Genomic DNA, 16,781 nt, shown 5'->3' with positions numbered 1-16,781 from the left:
TCCCGCGCGAGCTGCCCCGGGGTGCAGGCCCGCAGATGAAGAGCTCGCCACGCGGACCCTCGGGGCGGCAGCGCCGGAGCGCAGCTTCCCGAGCTACACTGGCGCCTTTCAAGACACAGTCCGATTCGTTGCGCCCCAAAATGAGCTGGAGGAAGGAGTGTGGCGCTTGTGTTCATGATAACGAACGCCATCGGTGAAGGTGGCTGCACATCTCCGTACTTTCCGCCAACCCGTTTGGATCTAGTCCTCCATGTGCTGTGCCGGACTAAAGAGAAAAGCAGAAGACTTCTCGATAGTTAATTTTGCCCAACCTTGCTCTGAAACTAGTTCCTCTCTAATATAAAAAATACTGGATGCACATATCTTCCCTTGGGTTGCGAGTAATAGAAACCCTCTGTAAAACAGGGAATGAAAAAAATGTTAGAATACATAGACCGCTGTGTTGTGATCTTAATGTTGTGTGCGAAAATAATTTCAAGAAACCCCTTTTGGAAAGAAGGATTTAATGAAGGTAGAAAAAAGGCCACTGTATTTGACTGAGTTGCGCTAATTCGTTGCCTGGAGGGTGTTGTGTGAAATGAAACTGCCCTCTCTCAGTGCGCGGACGCGACGCGTGACTCGGAGCAACTTTCGTACCCGTCTCTCCTCTGTGGAGGCGCTGGCTGGCTCGCCTCCCGCAAAGAGCTGCTTCGCCAGCCGGAGAAATCTCTCGCCTGATCTTTTCCAAAAATCAAGGCGCGCCTTTTTTTGTGGTTGTTTTTGTTCCCGAAGACCCCCAAGCCCCGTGCCCCCGAGGGAAGCTGCATTTGAACAGGGACTTGATCTTTAGCAGAGGAGCCTAATGATGCAGCAAGGATTTCTGCTGCTGGTCATTCCTGCACCCCAACGACTCTTGCCTCCAGCGCCCGGCAGCCTCTGGTGAAGGCCAGATCTACTGCACATGCACCGGCGCACGCTTTGCTTTTCATTTCTTTTATGAGCTGTTTTTACAGGGGTGTTATATGCTGAGTCGACATTTTTCCCGCCTCGGTTTTATGGCCGTGTAAGCGCTCTTGAACGCCAGCGCCTTGCCTGTACACCCCCGCCGCGCTCCTTTCGCTTTCCAAGCGCTAGAAGTGACCCTCGCTGTCCCCCTGATTCGATCAATTCAGGTCCAGCACGAAAACGTCAGCGTTCCCGCCCCCCCCAGTTCCCCTTGAAACTCAGTTGCTTAAAAAAAACTAATCGGGAACTTTGATATTTAACACGCCGGCTTAATACCAGCAGTAGTCGCCCATAACAATAGCCCACTTTGTGCTGTGTGGCGGTTTGTAACGAACGCGCTGCGGTCTCAAGAGCAACATTCTGCTGCTCTGTTCAGACGTGGTGACCCTCCTCCGGCTGACGGAAAAAGACCTGCGCTGTGGCTTTTCAATGTTCGCATTCGCTAAATACACAAAATCACGTATTTGTTCCCCAACAACGCAAACCCGACCAGTTAGCATGTCAAGACAGTTAAACTGTTGAGCGTGTTTGATTGACAGGCGATACAAAAGTGAAAGCATTTCGTCAAAGGTTTTAAGAAAACGCCACGTACTTTTAACTCTTTAAATTATTTTTTAGTCTTTAAATAGCTCAAACCATATTTAAGCCTATTATGTACAGGTTCCTTGTCATTCATTTTAGTGGTATAATATACAGATCACTATAGTGCACTGTACAGATCTGTGAATGTATAGAGTATATGTAAAATATTTATTTTTATCTGCTTTTATTCAGGAAATAGAGAAAATGCATTAATAAATGCTTAATATTTTCTAGGGGCTATCCTGTGCGTTTACAGACTATTTCGAATACTTTGCTTCTATTAAAATGTTTTAAATACAAATTACAGAATTTTTAGAATTCAATATTCAATATTTTCGTACTTTTATTATAACAGTGATTTATACTTATGTTGGGTAAACGTTATTGAAAACTCTCCTTTCTTTTTCTGTTTTTGGTTTTCCGGATCTTACCATAATTGTTCGGCGGTTTATAAACGCGACATTAATTGAACTGAGGACCTAAGAATAATTATTTTAAAGATGAAACAAAAATGTTTCTAATTATTGTATTGGAGTATAAAACATAATATATAAATATATCAGATCTTTTTTGCAAAACATTTGAACTCTGCTGATTTTCCATGTATAGAGCGAAAATGTAAACTTAGACGTAAAGTATTCTCTTTGTAACATCTTTTTTTACAATCAATAATAAAACATAAGAGGTTTACCGAGGTTTAAAAATCAATGTTTATGTTAATAATGAGGTTCATAGCTGCTTAATATGACTGACTCTAACTCTGTGATATTTCATTAAATCAACAAACATTTTACTTTTCGGTAACAGTAATGATAGCCTGTACAGTACGCTGAGATTATTCTATACTTTTTATAGTCTAATTAAAATTAAATAGCATTTTCCCCACAATTAGGCCCCGGGTATTACTTTAACAAGAGTATTATTCGTTAAACTAAATTGTCTTTAATGCTGCTGTAATTATTACAATTATCAGCATGATTCTCCTCCTTTTAAAATTAAACGTCTTGTTACCAGATAGTTACTAAATCAGTGAGTTGTTTTTTTAGGCAAAACAACGTCGGAATGATGGCTCGTATTCACAAAGCTTTTCTCACAGATTCTGTTAGATTTATTTATTTTTCTGAAGACTGAAAACGGAAACAAAAACTGTCAAATTAATTTATGCTAGGTAAAATCCCAAACTTAAATCCCAAACAGCATCTGTAAACTTAATCAAATATGCTGCTGCATAATGCATTTTGTCTTCAATTAGTATTTCATTCATTTACCAAAAGCAGCAGGTAATGGCTAACTTGTGTTAAACTCAGCATCTTAAATCAGGGGCCACACGCCTGTAGTCTGACGCAATCAACGGACTTGTCTCTTTAAACTTTGTTTAATGTTTTTTTTTAATCTCATCTTGGAAACCCAACTGATTAGAGAATAGCTGCACCTGTTTAGAAATCCTTACAAGCCAAAATCATAAATCTTAATTTACCGTAATTTATTTGGAAACCACTATGAACGCGCTTACAGGTACAGCGGATTGTGACCAGCCTCAGTTTAACGGCAGTTGTCCACTCTTCCCAATGAAATTTGGCTTTAAAAGGTTCGTTTCCTGCCAGTGCTTAAACTATGCGAGGAGCGCGGTTTTGATCGCAGTCTGTTGTCTCTTCTTACTTATAATAAATCTCTTACCAGGCTTTTTTTAAAACTTGACAAGCAGAGGGGTAGTTACCGGTTACATATCACGGTATTTTGCTTGATGCCGCGTAATAAGTTGAGTCACTCTCCTGAGCTGAATGTAGGCCTACTGTTTATTCAACCGACCAAGACGGCTTTTAAACTTATCAGGTCACAATTATCCGTTTTAGTTTTCACACGATCCGCAAAAACGAAAGTAGCTACGTTTCAGATAAACAATCTTGGAATAGTAAACATTTGATACCAAAAGATTTGCAACGAGGTGAGCAAAGGTTTCATTTAGCCCTAACAGCACAAAGACAAGGTGTCCTGCCACTAAATAAAATCAATCAAAATCGAAGATCGAAGGGACTGAAAGCGTTCATTTCCTACAGTTGTCGGGCTACTGCCTGAAATCTGTTTCAAATTCACCTGTCCCGGGGACTGTGTCCGGATGTCTTGGCTTAAGAGCATGTGTGTGTTATTTTAGAGGCTCGTTTTTAGAGGAAATGGAATGACCTTTAAAATATTTCTTAACGTGTGCTAGTTTATTTTTCACCTATTATAACATATTCCAATGTGAACTGTGTGTTTAAATCTGAAATAAATTGCCTCAATCTGTTGTTATATCGTCCAGGCGAGCAAATACATAGTGATTGTTTACTAGGGTACAGCGGCACAGGTGGAGGAGCTGTTTCAATTAGGATTTATAAGTTAGTTGTTCCTGGTTTTACACCCCTTGGTATGTAGGGGGGCATCACAGGGCATCGCAGTAGTAAGCACTAATCAATTCTGCAGCTTTAATTTTTGTTCCGGGGTATATAAATCCTGTGATCTGTGTTGCTTGAAGTAAATGCAGGTGTCCTGCTTAATTCAAGACTCCTTTAACTCCTAATACGGTAAACAGAAGCATAAATCTAGCTAGATTTTAGGACTGTTTTAGCGGCAGTTTTTTTGTAACGTTTTTGTAACCTTGGTGAAAAGGTGAAAGGTTAGCCAATATCTTACAGATCGTTAAGAATTTCTAATCTTCAGGGAAAAGTGAAATGGTATTATCATAGTCTGATACTCGATGAAAATGTAAACCTGTTTTGATTTGCATGGAGTTATACGTGTTGGGAAAAAAATATTATTATTGTTGTTGTTTTTTCAGCATTTTGGTCGAAAATAATGTGTGTTAAGAAAAAGAACAGCCGAGGAATTCGCGTTTTAGTGATTTTAGTTTTTGTTGTGTGGTATCGGAGATTCGTCTGGAAGCTATTTGATTTAATGATTTCAAAAAGCTTGGTTTGATCAGTACTTAATATTTCCTGGGCGTGTTTAATGTTTTTAAACAAATTAAAAGACAAGTCAAAAAACCTGCACGTTCTACCGAGAGAATTCTTCATCTTTAACAGCAAAGCTTTCCTCCGGCTTTGACCAAGTTATTCGCCACCTGTGCTATTTCCAGATATAACCCCTCTCTCTCAAAGAGAAACCGACTGAACTGAAGTCTCTTAGCAACGAAAAACAAGGGGTAAAAATTCGAATTCTAAACGATGTACCTAAAGTGAGAAAAAAGGCATTTGTGAGTTTTAAAACGCTTTTTCAGAGCCCCTTTTAATTAAGCTGAGCTGGGACATTTCTGAAGCTGTGATGTGACACACAAGTCTCTGAATAAGCCTACCTAATGTAGAAAATAACGGATTTCGGCTGAACATTTAGACCAGAGACACAGGTGACTACTAGCAGTTCCCTATTAGAGGGTGGTGAGTAGTTTATCGTCATAAACGTCACTCCCCTAATCGTCTCATAAAAAAAAACAGTAAAGGTGTTTAATGCTACTATTATTAATTTTCTAAACGAAATATAAGCATGTCTTTTCATTAACTCATTACAAGGAGAAAGGACATAATTATCCCGAATCGACGTTTTGGTTTCTGAATCCTGTGTATATTATTATTATTATTATTATTTCGTCACCTTATCATTCTGATACTCGGAGTCCATCCAAATGGCATATTATTAAGAACTGTTTTTTTTTCCTCCTCGTTCCCGATTTAGGTAATAACCATTCTCACAAGAGCAAATGACAGCATGTCTCAGTCCGCAGGCACACACCTTGCGCCTTGGGTGACTCGAGTGAGCGTGGTCATAATGCAAACCGCATATTGCGCGCTCAGGTGTGGAATCGATTTGGAGTGACTTTGCACAAGTCCCGCATCAAAACTTTGTTTCCTCTTGGCGTTTGTCTCGACGAAGCGAACGATTCGTGTCACCTACTCCACTGTTTCACGGGCGAGAGTTAAAGAGTTAAACGCGAGTTTTCCTCCGATAAGTCTGTTTCCTATTTTGCAATAGAGACCTACACAACCGTGGGACGTAGAAAAGTACTTCATTCTGACTGTGAAAACAAACGTTGGTTTCTTCTCGTTTTCACTAAAGATGTTTTATATCATGCAAAACATCGGACAGGTGCGTGGGCTTCGCTGCACCTAAGAAACGCATTTAAAAGTCCGCCTCTGACTTGTCTGTTATCAGTGACTTAATGGAATTTAGGCTTTATCCAGGACAGCGCTCTTTACGTAACGCTTGAGATAGAAGTAAACTTGGATAACCACTCATTTACAGTATGTGCTTCTGTACACTTACGGTTCGCCTTTGATTGACGTCTAACAAAAGCACTACGGAAATATCCGCCGTGCCCAAAGAACACACGGATCTTAGTCCCTTTTAGAGGAGTGTACGATCGGGTTAAGCCACAAATAAAGAAAACTATCTGCATACAGTGTTTTGTGGAAAATGTGACTGATTTTGACTTTTTTTTAAATTTTGTTTAAGGTCATATTCAAAATTTTTCTACCACAGCAGCATTTACTGACGATGTTGTTAGGGTTACTTTCCTATTTGTGTTTTCCTAAGAACAAAACCAGCGCACATATACCCACAAATTAAATATTTCACCGTGCAGTAACTCAGTGGAGAATCTTGTGCATCTGATAACATTCCAACAAATTAAATAGCCTGATGTGTTTCTAACACACTCTTATTAAACAGGACTAAACTATGACCAAGTAAATTAGTCTCTTTAAACAGTAAATTGTCTTTAGTAAATTCTTTAGTATTCAGAGTATGTCTTAAAAGTGCTATTAAATTAAAATTGACCTAACATTCACCCCGTCTATTCAAAAACTTTTCAAAGTGAATTTGAATTTTTACAAATAAATATACTACATTCATCGGCCTCACGACCCTAAATTGATGTTTAATTATGGTGCTATTTTTATAAAATCAGTTCTAACTGAGAACGGTAATAATCATCAAGCATTATTTATGTTTAGCTTGAATAAAAAATTCAATTCGATATAGGAACATAATATGAATGGATTTTATGCCCAAATAGATAACCTATTCTAAACCTGAAATGTTTTGTTTCGAATAATTAGATTAAATGACCTGTAGCTACAGTATAAAATCAATGTAAGATATTCAGATTTGTTTTTATATATTTTATTTTCTGTAATTGTTAGTGCGGGGTTGTGCAAACGAAAAAACAACAACGTTGTTTTAGAGCCCTTGTCAAATTAGCTTGGCTCTAAAACACCGAGACATTGTTATACATTTGACTTCCGAGTAATATTTTGTTGTAGATTTCGTCAGTTATTTAGCTAATTCGTCATTTTTGCTTTCCTTTATTTGACCTAATTGTACATGAGCTTTATCGAAAAAAATCGACCTAATCCGAGAAATAAAGGCAATATATATATTTATAGAAATAATTTAGTTAGGGATGACAGTGTCAAACTGAAAGTTTGTAATTACAGTACATCAGTGTGCGACAACAATTAATAAAAACATGGAGTGTTTGATTTAAAATACTTCACGTTGCCTTGCCGCTCAAACAAATCTAAATTTGCGAAAATACTTGTTCAAATGTGAATGCTTCCAAGCCTGAAGAGGGTTTGTAGGCCTTTGACTCAGATTCGGTGCTCGGGTGTACAGTGGATTAAAAACCCATTACATTTTGCCACTTAAAAACGTCCTATTTTGATGAATTATTAGACCTTTCTAACGTTTCATTCACAGCTACAGTATTTAAGTACGGAATAGATGGACAACAGAAACGTAATGAGTGTCTGGTTTTGTGCTGCTGTAAAAACTATTTCACTTCCCAGTTTGACCTGCGCTGTTCCGCGACACACATAAATATTTCCCATGACGGTAATGAAAGGTTAATTATGAAAATAACAAGACAGAGAGAAGATCTGTGACGTGCTCTGTGTTCGAGTATTTCAGAAAGGTCCTTTCAAACGAATATACCCAAGTCATGTGAAAGGTTACAAGCCATCCTGCGCGTTTGGTAGATTGTACTTAATTGATCTGAGGATCTCGTCCTTTCGTTTATAGGAGGAAACACGGTTCGGCTTCAACGAGAGGGCTGGCTAGCTTGTTCCAGGCCCCCACCACTCTTTGAGTAAAGAAGCGACTCCTGTTTTCGGCTTCAAAACGCCCTTCCTTCCATCTAGATTCTGCCTGTTCCAGTCCTCCCCACTCCTTTCCACTTGTCAACAGCTGCGTTTTGTTAAGCCTCTCCACTGGCGCTGAGTAAATAGGTCACTCGGTTTCTGGGGGAGAAAACACGCTTTTCTTTCCATTTACACGGTTACTGAATGTTGAATGTTCAATATAGGGGGTCTGTTATTATTAGTAATAATAGATCTATTATAAATCCGCAATGTTTCAAATGTACCTGCCAAATTTTTAAAATAAACCTGACGTGTGGTTTACCTTAATGATGACAAACAGCGTCACTGACACTTGTTTGCTTACTTTTTTCATACAAACTGTTATATCTCCCTTTTTCTGCGCGAGAAAAGGGGGGCGATTATATTAAGCATTTATCCTTTCCTTGGCATCCGACAGGAGTCATATCTCGATATTTTCTACATTAAACGTGCATATTATTTGCAGTTATTTTGCCCAGTGCAGTTTACCAGTGTCTTGCATTGTAATGTAAATTAAAAAGGGTTATTGCACAGGCAGTTGAAGAAACGTTTGTCACATTCATAATTTGACACTTCTGTGCATTGCGCATGCGCAGCCCTTTGACAGTGGCAGGCATGGTCAGACAAAAAGCGTCAGGATATGACAGATCTGGACAGAGGACTGACTGCCATGGATAGAGTGGGGGGGGAATCACAGTTTCACTATTCCTTTGTCTTTAGTAGCCTAATCTTAAATTTTAACCTAACAGTTATACATTAGAACATACATTGGGTATTCAGGAAAAAATGAAATGTGTAAAAAAAAAAGTTAGGGACGTGTGCCAGAAATAAATAAATGGTTAAATTACTCAAACATGAAACGTTGTAGCAGCTCATTCCTAATCGATTGAAGATAAAAGCATTCCCTATTCAAAGAACAGTCTAGTTCGACGACTGATAACGGTGCTGAATGAGGTATATGATGCAGCGCAATAAGCTGAAACAGAATCCCTGAAGACTGCCTATAGGAGATCAGAGACACCATTATGGGTGTCTTATTTAATGTGTGGTTTAAACTGGTCAAATATTAAAATTATCGATGTAGGCTTAGGCCTATTTATAGGCCTACGATTGTGACACCACGCGGAATTCAGTAAAGCAGTGTGAAGAAACACGGCTGTATAAAATACCATAGGATCCGTATCCCTGTCGTTTAATTTATGAGCCTGTAAACAACAGTCTCCTCTTTGCAATATCGAGTTGTTTGGCGATTGCAGACGTCTGTGGAGATGAACGGCAACAACTAAGAAATGTCTGGTGTGTTGGGTTAATACAGTGTTGATTTGTAAATAAACAGTACTGTGAGCGTTTTCCCTTCTCTTCACAGAAAACACAACCGACTCTGAAATATTTTCTTTGTTCGCGGAAACAAAATCCACACCTTTATGCAATCTGGGCAGTTGAGACCAAAGGGTTTTTAGTATTAGTCTGTTTAGGTTCCTTGTCTTGCTGTGTGTTTTAAATGACTCGGATACATTCCACAGTTTAAGAAAAATGACAAAAAAACGTCTAGTCTAGTCCAGTTGTGTGAACCGAGAGGAGTGTGATGGAAAAACGCGAAAAGGAAGAATAATTCGAGATGTTCTCATCTTTGTTAGGGTGGGTGATCGGACCTTTACATTAATAAAAACAGAAACGTTACAGCGAAGTTCTCAGTCGGATGAGATTTTAAGATCGAAGAAATATATTTAGGCGCTTTATGTGACGACACGAGTCATCGGATGGCAAGAAACCTGAAATGATTCAATTTACCAGCAGGCTTTGATTTCTCATTTTCGTCGCATATACGTACACTTCGTTTATATTTCAATGAATAAGGTCTTGGTGTTTTTGTATATGGTGCGATGATCTAATAATAAGTAATTGAAATGCAATTCAATTACATTTCAAATGATGGAGAAGAGACAGACGCGCACAATCTCTTACGCTTGGCTGAGCCACACGCCGTTAACACGTACGTTTCTTTAAAAAGTCTGCCTGCGGCGTTTGCTGATATATAGTATAAAACACATTAAGGCTTGCCAAAAACACCTTGGGGAAAAAAAATCGCGAAGCTTAGTTCGCAGCGCACCTGTACAAAGCAATTCACATTACAGACAATAATAAGTATTACAGGACTTCTCTTGTGTTCGCTTCTCCCAGTAATTTTGCTGTATACATCCAATAAGCGACAAGGCACACAGAGCAAACATTAATAATTCCTAATTGCAGACGGATACAGAAGAAGGCACTGATTAGATACAATTACTTTCTCAACTGGCCAACGCATCCCGTATGCAGCATCTCGCTTTCTGTAGTTATCACTGTTGGCGTCACTCTGCTACATATTTCACGACACCCGTGAAAGTTTGAGCCGTGTGCGACAACCGTGCGATCTGCGGAAGCTCTACACTACAAACCGTTGCGCTGACTTATTCGAGCCCGTTTTCACTAATGTGCGTGGCTGCCCTTTGGTGAATATTTTTTTTAAAGGCACATTTTTACAGGCAGCGCTTCACACATTCGCGTTGCATCTTAGCCTTTTTGTTGCTTCGTTTTCTAATCCCTGGGTTTTTTTTTCCGACTTCCTTCACTTTCTCCCACCTCACTCTCCCTCTCTCTCTCCCCCTCCCGGAGTCCTGCCTCCCGGGTGGCGGCGGCTCTGCAGCCGGCCAGGTCTAATCCCCGCCGCTGCCGATGTCCTCCGAGCCCGTCAGTTTAATGCTGCTAAACCCCGAGCTGCGGCTCCGGCCACGGGCAGACGCGACAGACTGCTAGCCGTGGTCCTTTATTAATAATTCACTAGCTCTCCTTTGCTCCTACAGAGACCCACGGCTCCCGATCTCAGGGCCAGTCCTCTCCTTCGCTAGCTAGTTTGTGTGCGTGTGTGTAGCCACAAATCTATTTGTTTCTCTATATTATTTTATTTCCCACCCCCGCCCAACAGGCGCACACCTTCCTCCTTTCTCTTCCAGTCGGGCTCCCGCACGGTAATCTCCAGTAGATTACGGCCGTGATCTTGTTGGGGTTTTTTGTCTGATCTGCGCCGCACTCTTCTGCACGGCGGAGGAAGAGGCTGGAGAAGAACCGAGGTGGTGGGGGTGGCGGGGAGGGGGGGTTATTGGTGGCGGTTGGAGGGGTTCAGCTTTTTTTTTGGGCAGGGGGGAGCGAGACAGAGAGAGAGAGGGAGAGGGAGAGGTGATGCTAGAAGCAATCTTAAAACGAACAAAATAACTGTTGCTGGAAAACAACGACAACAACTTACTGTCAGTCTTAAATTCATTCGAGAACTCTTTTTTTGGGGGGGTTGGTTGATTGCTTGCACGGCCGTACAGAACTGGGTTGCGCCGCGCCGCTTCGCCTGTCTGTTCGCCCGGAGCTTCGGTCTGGAGAGCGGAGCACAGGACGCGACGTCTCCGCGACTGGACCCCGCGCTTCCACGAGTCACTCCGGCGAGGTCGAGCCACACAGAGAGGAACCCCCGAAGGCAGATACGGTCTGGAGGACTGGGATCAGCTCACCTTTTTTTGTTCTAAGAAGAGTTGTTGGGTTTTTTTTTAAAAGAAATGTTTGCTGGGCTACAGGCCGTCTTGCGCTGAGAGGTTTGTGTGCTTCCGGTATCACCGAAGAAATCGAGTCTCTCTCTCTTTTTGGAAGCTGCACTTTTTTTTTTCCTTTAAAGAAAAAAAATGGGTCTTTGAGACTTTTGGCAAACTTCCCTGCACCATAATGGTACGTGCCGTGTAAATCAATAATTTGCTCTTTTTAATACGTTTGAAAGGCTGTAAACAAGTCTTTTTCTCTTTAAACCAGAAAAGAAAACGTTGCTTTGGCAGCACCTTTTAGTACCTAATAAGAAACAAGGAGTCTTTAGTTTGCATCCAACTTTCACGGCTTTTTGTGAAATATATCGCTTATAGCTTTTTATTCACATGAGGCATAACTTTCTCATTAACGTAGTATTTACAAGCCTGTTGTGCGTCTATCTGAATGTAATTAATGAAGTCTGTAGGGTAGGGTTTCTATTTTAAGAGATTTTGTTCCTGCTTGTGTGTGTACGTGTTACCAAGCGAAGGCGCCTGTTCCTTGCGATTCAGGGCTCCTTAAGTCGCGATCAGTCATGAGTAACTTTCTCTAAAAGTGTTTTTTCCAAGTTCAGTCGGTAAGTATTGGCGTCAAATATGATCGCATCCTCCACACCCCCACCCCATAACCCTTTTCCTACCCTTCCAGGAGCAAACTCTTTTCAGCTCCGCTCATGTGAAGCCTGGGATAAAACTCCCTTCTGTCTCGTCTCCGTAATTACCGATGTCAACCTCGGAGCGAGTCACCGGTGTCCTGCGCCGGTGTGAGGTAGACCCGTGTGGCCCTTGCACCTTTGCGAATTTGAGAAAAATCCCATGGCCGACCTTTTATATAGATACTGTAAATGCATATACCCCTTTTCAGACTTAATTCAGCCTGCGGCCGAGGATCGTTTTCCAGTGGTGTGAGTTACGCGCACCACATGCGTGGGTAGCTCTGTATAGAGACGTGCTTTTCGTAAACTGTGGTCCTTCTGTATGTCGTCAACCCCCAGGGAGTCATCTGCTGTCAGACACACTTCGTGTGAAAAGTTCCTGTCAGACTTGCGAAACGCCGAGGTGCCCGGCTGCCAGTGTTCGTCGCTGGCGGCTCACCGGATGCAGGGCGACGCTGGGGATGTGACAGTCCGCTTGAGGATAAATCATGAACCAGTGGGGCTTGGTGTTTTCCCCGTTAAGCACGTTCGTTGCGAACGTGCATGGGCCAAAAAAAAAAAACCCACTGAAAATGTCGGGTGTCCGGAGCGAGTTGCGTGAGTGATTTATTGCGCGTACGTGGAAATTGTCGAAGTGGAGGGTAGCTTCAGCGTCTTGCTGCGACTCTTTCCTCAGTGTCGTCCATGAGCGCTGTAATCCTTCGTGACTAAACTGCGAGGAAGCAGGTGCATGTCCCCGAAAATGAGGCTCCCCTTTTCATAAAAGGACAGCTTGGCTTCGGCAGGTCGGGCTATCTTTGGTTTGCAGTACTGCAAATATGAAAAAGCTTGTTTCCGTCCCCTTGCCACGGAGAGGCAGGGCACCCAGCAACTGCCCCCGCTCTCTGGCCGGCTGGCGTGGACCGCTTGAGAAGGACGCCTTCTCCGCGTCTGGTCAGATAGGTTCCCGGCCGCCAGCGCTGCCAGACCACTCTCTGCACCTGATTCTTAAACAGAGCCCCTTTACCCTGACACACATAGATATATTTCATCCGAGCTGATTTACAAATACTAGGGTGTTCATTTTAAGTACCAGTTGGCGTACCGGTCGTATTCAGTTTTATTGGTTAATGTGTATGATTTTGAATAGGACTCCTAAGCGAATCACGCAAGGTGCTGTTAAAAACTTCGAAAGTCTCTTTTATTTTGCATTTTCGCTCGGTGAAATTAGAGAGACTTTCATTTATGCCTCCCCCATCCCCGGCGCTTTTGAGAATTATCGCATAATTTGTGTTCGAACTGGGTTTATTTGAAGGAAAACGTTCGTATGTGGGAGAATTGTCAGGCGTGAGCGGGTGGCTGGGCTGGAGGAAAAAAACTAGACTTTATACCCGCCACAACGGACTTCAGCGAAAAATGTGTAACACATCAAATTTGTTTCCCCTCTGAAGGAAAAGAGAGGAATTTAGAGAACGCCGCGTGTAGAATCTGACTCGTCTAGAATCGATTTCCAGGTGCGAGTTCACGTTTTCTGCGAGTTTAAGACTATCCTTTTCACCGAGAGGGTTTGGATACGAGTCTTTCATTGCAGCAGGTTTCGAACAGAGGAAAGTACCGGAACATCCAAAATGTATAGCCGTACACCGGATAGTATGCGGAATCGTCGTAGATTTAAAATAGATTATTTTAAAGTGTTTTGTTTTAATTTCGCCTTCAGCCAGTCCGGCTCGACTCTGTCAAAGCGCGGATTTCAGTGCCGCGCTGCGGCCTGCGGTGTGTGTGAGAGAGGCAGCGCGGATCGAATTCGTGCGCCTGGACTCGGGCGCGCTGTAGCACGAAGCTCGCTTTTCAGCGTCGAGCTGGAAAGGAAACGAATATCCGTCAGTTACATTTCTAAATGGAGGAGTCACATCCATACGATAAATGTTAAAAAATAGCCTACAGCCTATCACAGCGACAGAACTACAGGAAAAGTTGGAAAGGGACAGAATTTGTGTTGATAACCGGGACAGCGTTGTTTGCGCTGAAATGCTTCTATGTACAACAATACAGCATTGCGAAATGTAAACATTATCATGTGTATTTCTTGGATTTAGCTCCGGATTTGCGGATACAGATTTTTACATTTAAATACAGATCTTTCAGATTACATGATTTCAGATTCACTCGTGTGAAGAGCTTGAGAGATACGAAAATAAATCACTTAAAAATCTTCTGCTGGGCAACTCTGGACAACATTGTTACTTTCTGGTAGAATCGGCAAACTGCATTGAAACAGTTAATTCTGGTCACACTTTAGGTTAACTCTCGCTTATAACCGTCTATTAACATCCTTTTCACATGCAATGGTTTAAAATCTCATTAAGAAATTATTATATAAGCTTTACAGTTAGCGGTATGGTTCAGGCTATGGTCGGGATTAGGGTTTGTTAATGCCATGGAATTAATCCACAGTAGATGTTTGCTGTGATTTAATTGAAACCATTCTACTAATAGTTGCTTAACAGAGCAGCAGTGCTAAATTACAGCGGGGCTCTGGTCTGATAACTGGAAGGGTGCAGGTTCAGATCTTAAGTTGGGGCTCTGCTGCTGTGCTGTGAAAGGGAAGGTTATTTGATGAGTTTGCTTCAGTAAAATACCTTGCTCTAAATGGGTACAAATGTAAGTCACTCTGGATAAAATCACAAGCTGAATTAGTTAATCATAATACATAATACATCCATTAAACATTTATTAAATGACGTGCACAGTTAGTATAGTATATAGTATACTGTATTATTAGTATTCAAAGTGTAAAGCTGTAAGCTACATTTGTCAAGTTGTGTTTCACTGCGTTTATTGACTGAGAGAATATAATTTTCTGTTGTTTTGGAGGTGGGAGTTTTTTGTATTTTGTTCAAGCAGGAATTGTGCATTTGTTGTTTTACATACACAAAATTGCTACTTTGCAAGAGTAACATAGATGTTTTTTTTTTTCCCTTGAGATCTATCCAGCAATATCTCTGGTTTCTTTGGCTGTGTGGGGAATAATAACAGGAGTTTGTTTTCAGAGCTGTGTAAATTGTAATATAATTATATCCTGTAGTGATGATGATGGTGCATATTAGAGAGTAGGACAAGCCAGTTTCTGAATCTGAAATGCTGGTTATAAGTCTCGGCTGGCCAGCCTCTTTTGGCTTTCTGTGGAGGTGATGTCATCTGGTGAGGTCTCAGCTGGATCGAATGGCACCCTCGTTTCTTTCAGTGAATGGCTTTTCCCCCCATACAGAACCGCAAGGAAAAACCCGATAAGACTCGTACTTTCGTATCGGCTGGACTCTTGTGCAGGGCGAAGGCTGACAGGCAGGGTCGTCTCCTGCTTGTTGCCACAACCTTTTGCTGCTCACACAGGCGAGGAGAAGTTAACACAAAGTTACGTGGACTGGATCTCTGATCTGTCAGTCCCGTCAGAGTGAGCGTCAGCAGCTATGGAAGGGAACTAACTCAAACTGCCGTGCAGCGGGGGTTTTATATTCCTCTCCGAGAACTGCCTGAACTATTGTGTGTGATCAGAGCTGGTGAAAAATCTGAGCAAGGACAGGAGGGAGGTGTGCATCAGAGCCCGTTCCATATCATTATCCCACACTGTTTATTGCTGTGCAGGTTGTTACCTGTAAGAGCGGTGATATCACATTAGGTGCATCCTGTGTCATCTATACGTCACTCTTCATATCTGGAGGAGCTCTCATCAGGGTAAAGTCAAAACCCATGTGGCTGTGAATATATGCTATACGTAGTGTCGCATCAGTGAGCTGCGCTTTGCATTAACAGAATCGTGTAGTATTTCCCTTTGACGTCATAATGCTCTCACCTGTCTCCCAGACCTCTGACTGCCAAGATTCCTTTTCTGTTTTTCCTGATGGGACCTAACGCGTAGGAGATGAAAACATCGGGCAGTGTGCACGGCTGTGATTGCTGTTCATTGGTGGTGGTGGTGGTGGTGATGGGTGGGGGGGGGGGGGGACTGTAGGGACATGTGATTAAAATGAAACGAGGCGTCCAACTTTAATTTTCACCCTCCCACACCCTCTGAAAAAACAAGTAACAGACACACGCGCTCACACAAGAAGGAAACAAATGGGATAAAACAAGTATCTCTTTAGGGAGCAGCTTTGATGAAGTGGGGAGCACAATTAAGGTTGCAAATTGCCATTGTTAAAAGCAATTTAAAGAGCTCCTCAAAAGCAGCACCACACTGCAGATGAGACGGGAGGACAGAAGCGAGGATTCATATAGAGAGTCGGACTGACTTCCCTCTTGTCGAAAAGCACATGGCCCAACATGTTGTTGACTATCACAGACAATTTGTATTTCAATACTAGGATTAACCAGACCACAGGTATTTAAGGAACAACCGATGATTAACAGTCTCAGATGTCAGCAACCGTCCAATTTCACAATTGTCCCCACATGGCAATAATCGGGGAACACTGCAGAGCTGGTTTCTGGAGGCCTCGACTTGGTCTCACCTGCTGCCTTACCTGTTGACGAAGGGCGGATGTGACTCAGTTCGCATTGCGTCTGCAGTCCCTGGGAAAGGCCAATCTGAACCTGTGCTGCAGGCAGCATCCATGATGTATCTCATGGTTATTTATTGCTCCAGTAATTACTCATCTGTACCCCTCAGGCAAAACATTGATTCACCTTCCGCTCAGAAATGTCTTAACTATTCAGTTGGTGAGAAATGAAGCTACAAAAGGACAGTGATACGGACCGAGTGACAGTTTATCCAAGGGCAGCATTTTTGTGTGTCCTGGTTTTGTCATCATTGAGCTGCTAGTCACTCTTGGGTA

At 42.0% G+C, this 16,781-nt stretch overlaps 1 protein-coding gene across 14 annotated transcripts in view; it reads left to right on the top strand.

The window, feature by feature from the left end:
* nfixb (nuclear factor I/Xb) overlaps window positions 1–16,781 on the top strand; it is a 199,387-nt gene that overhangs the window by 15,730 nt on the left and 166,876 nt on the right. For 2 of the 14 annotated variants that reach the window (XM_088603580.1, XM_088603573.1), the window contains exon 1: window positions 10,851–11,462. The exons of the other annotated variants lie outside the window; for them this stretch is intronic. In XM_088603580.1, coding sequence (XP_088459706.1) covers window positions 11,460–11,462 — 3 coding nt within the window. In that variant the 5' untranslated portion in view covers window positions 10,851–11,459. Of the gene's footprint in view, window positions 1–10,850; window positions 11,463–16,781 lie in introns of those variants that run through there. 14 annotated transcript variants of the gene reach the window in all.

This window comes from Lepisosteus platostomus, chromosome 13, assembly GCF_059453375.1.
Source record: "Lepisosteus platostomus isolate fLepPlt1 chromosome 13, fLepPlt1.hap1, whole genome shotgun sequence".
Classification (NCBI taxonomy): domain Eukaryota; kingdom Metazoa; phylum Chordata; class Actinopteri; order Semionotiformes; family Lepisosteidae; genus Lepisosteus; species Lepisosteus platostomus.
The sequence above is the reverse complement of the archived record's forward strand: the minus strand, read 5'-3'. Positions and strand labels throughout refer to the sequence as shown.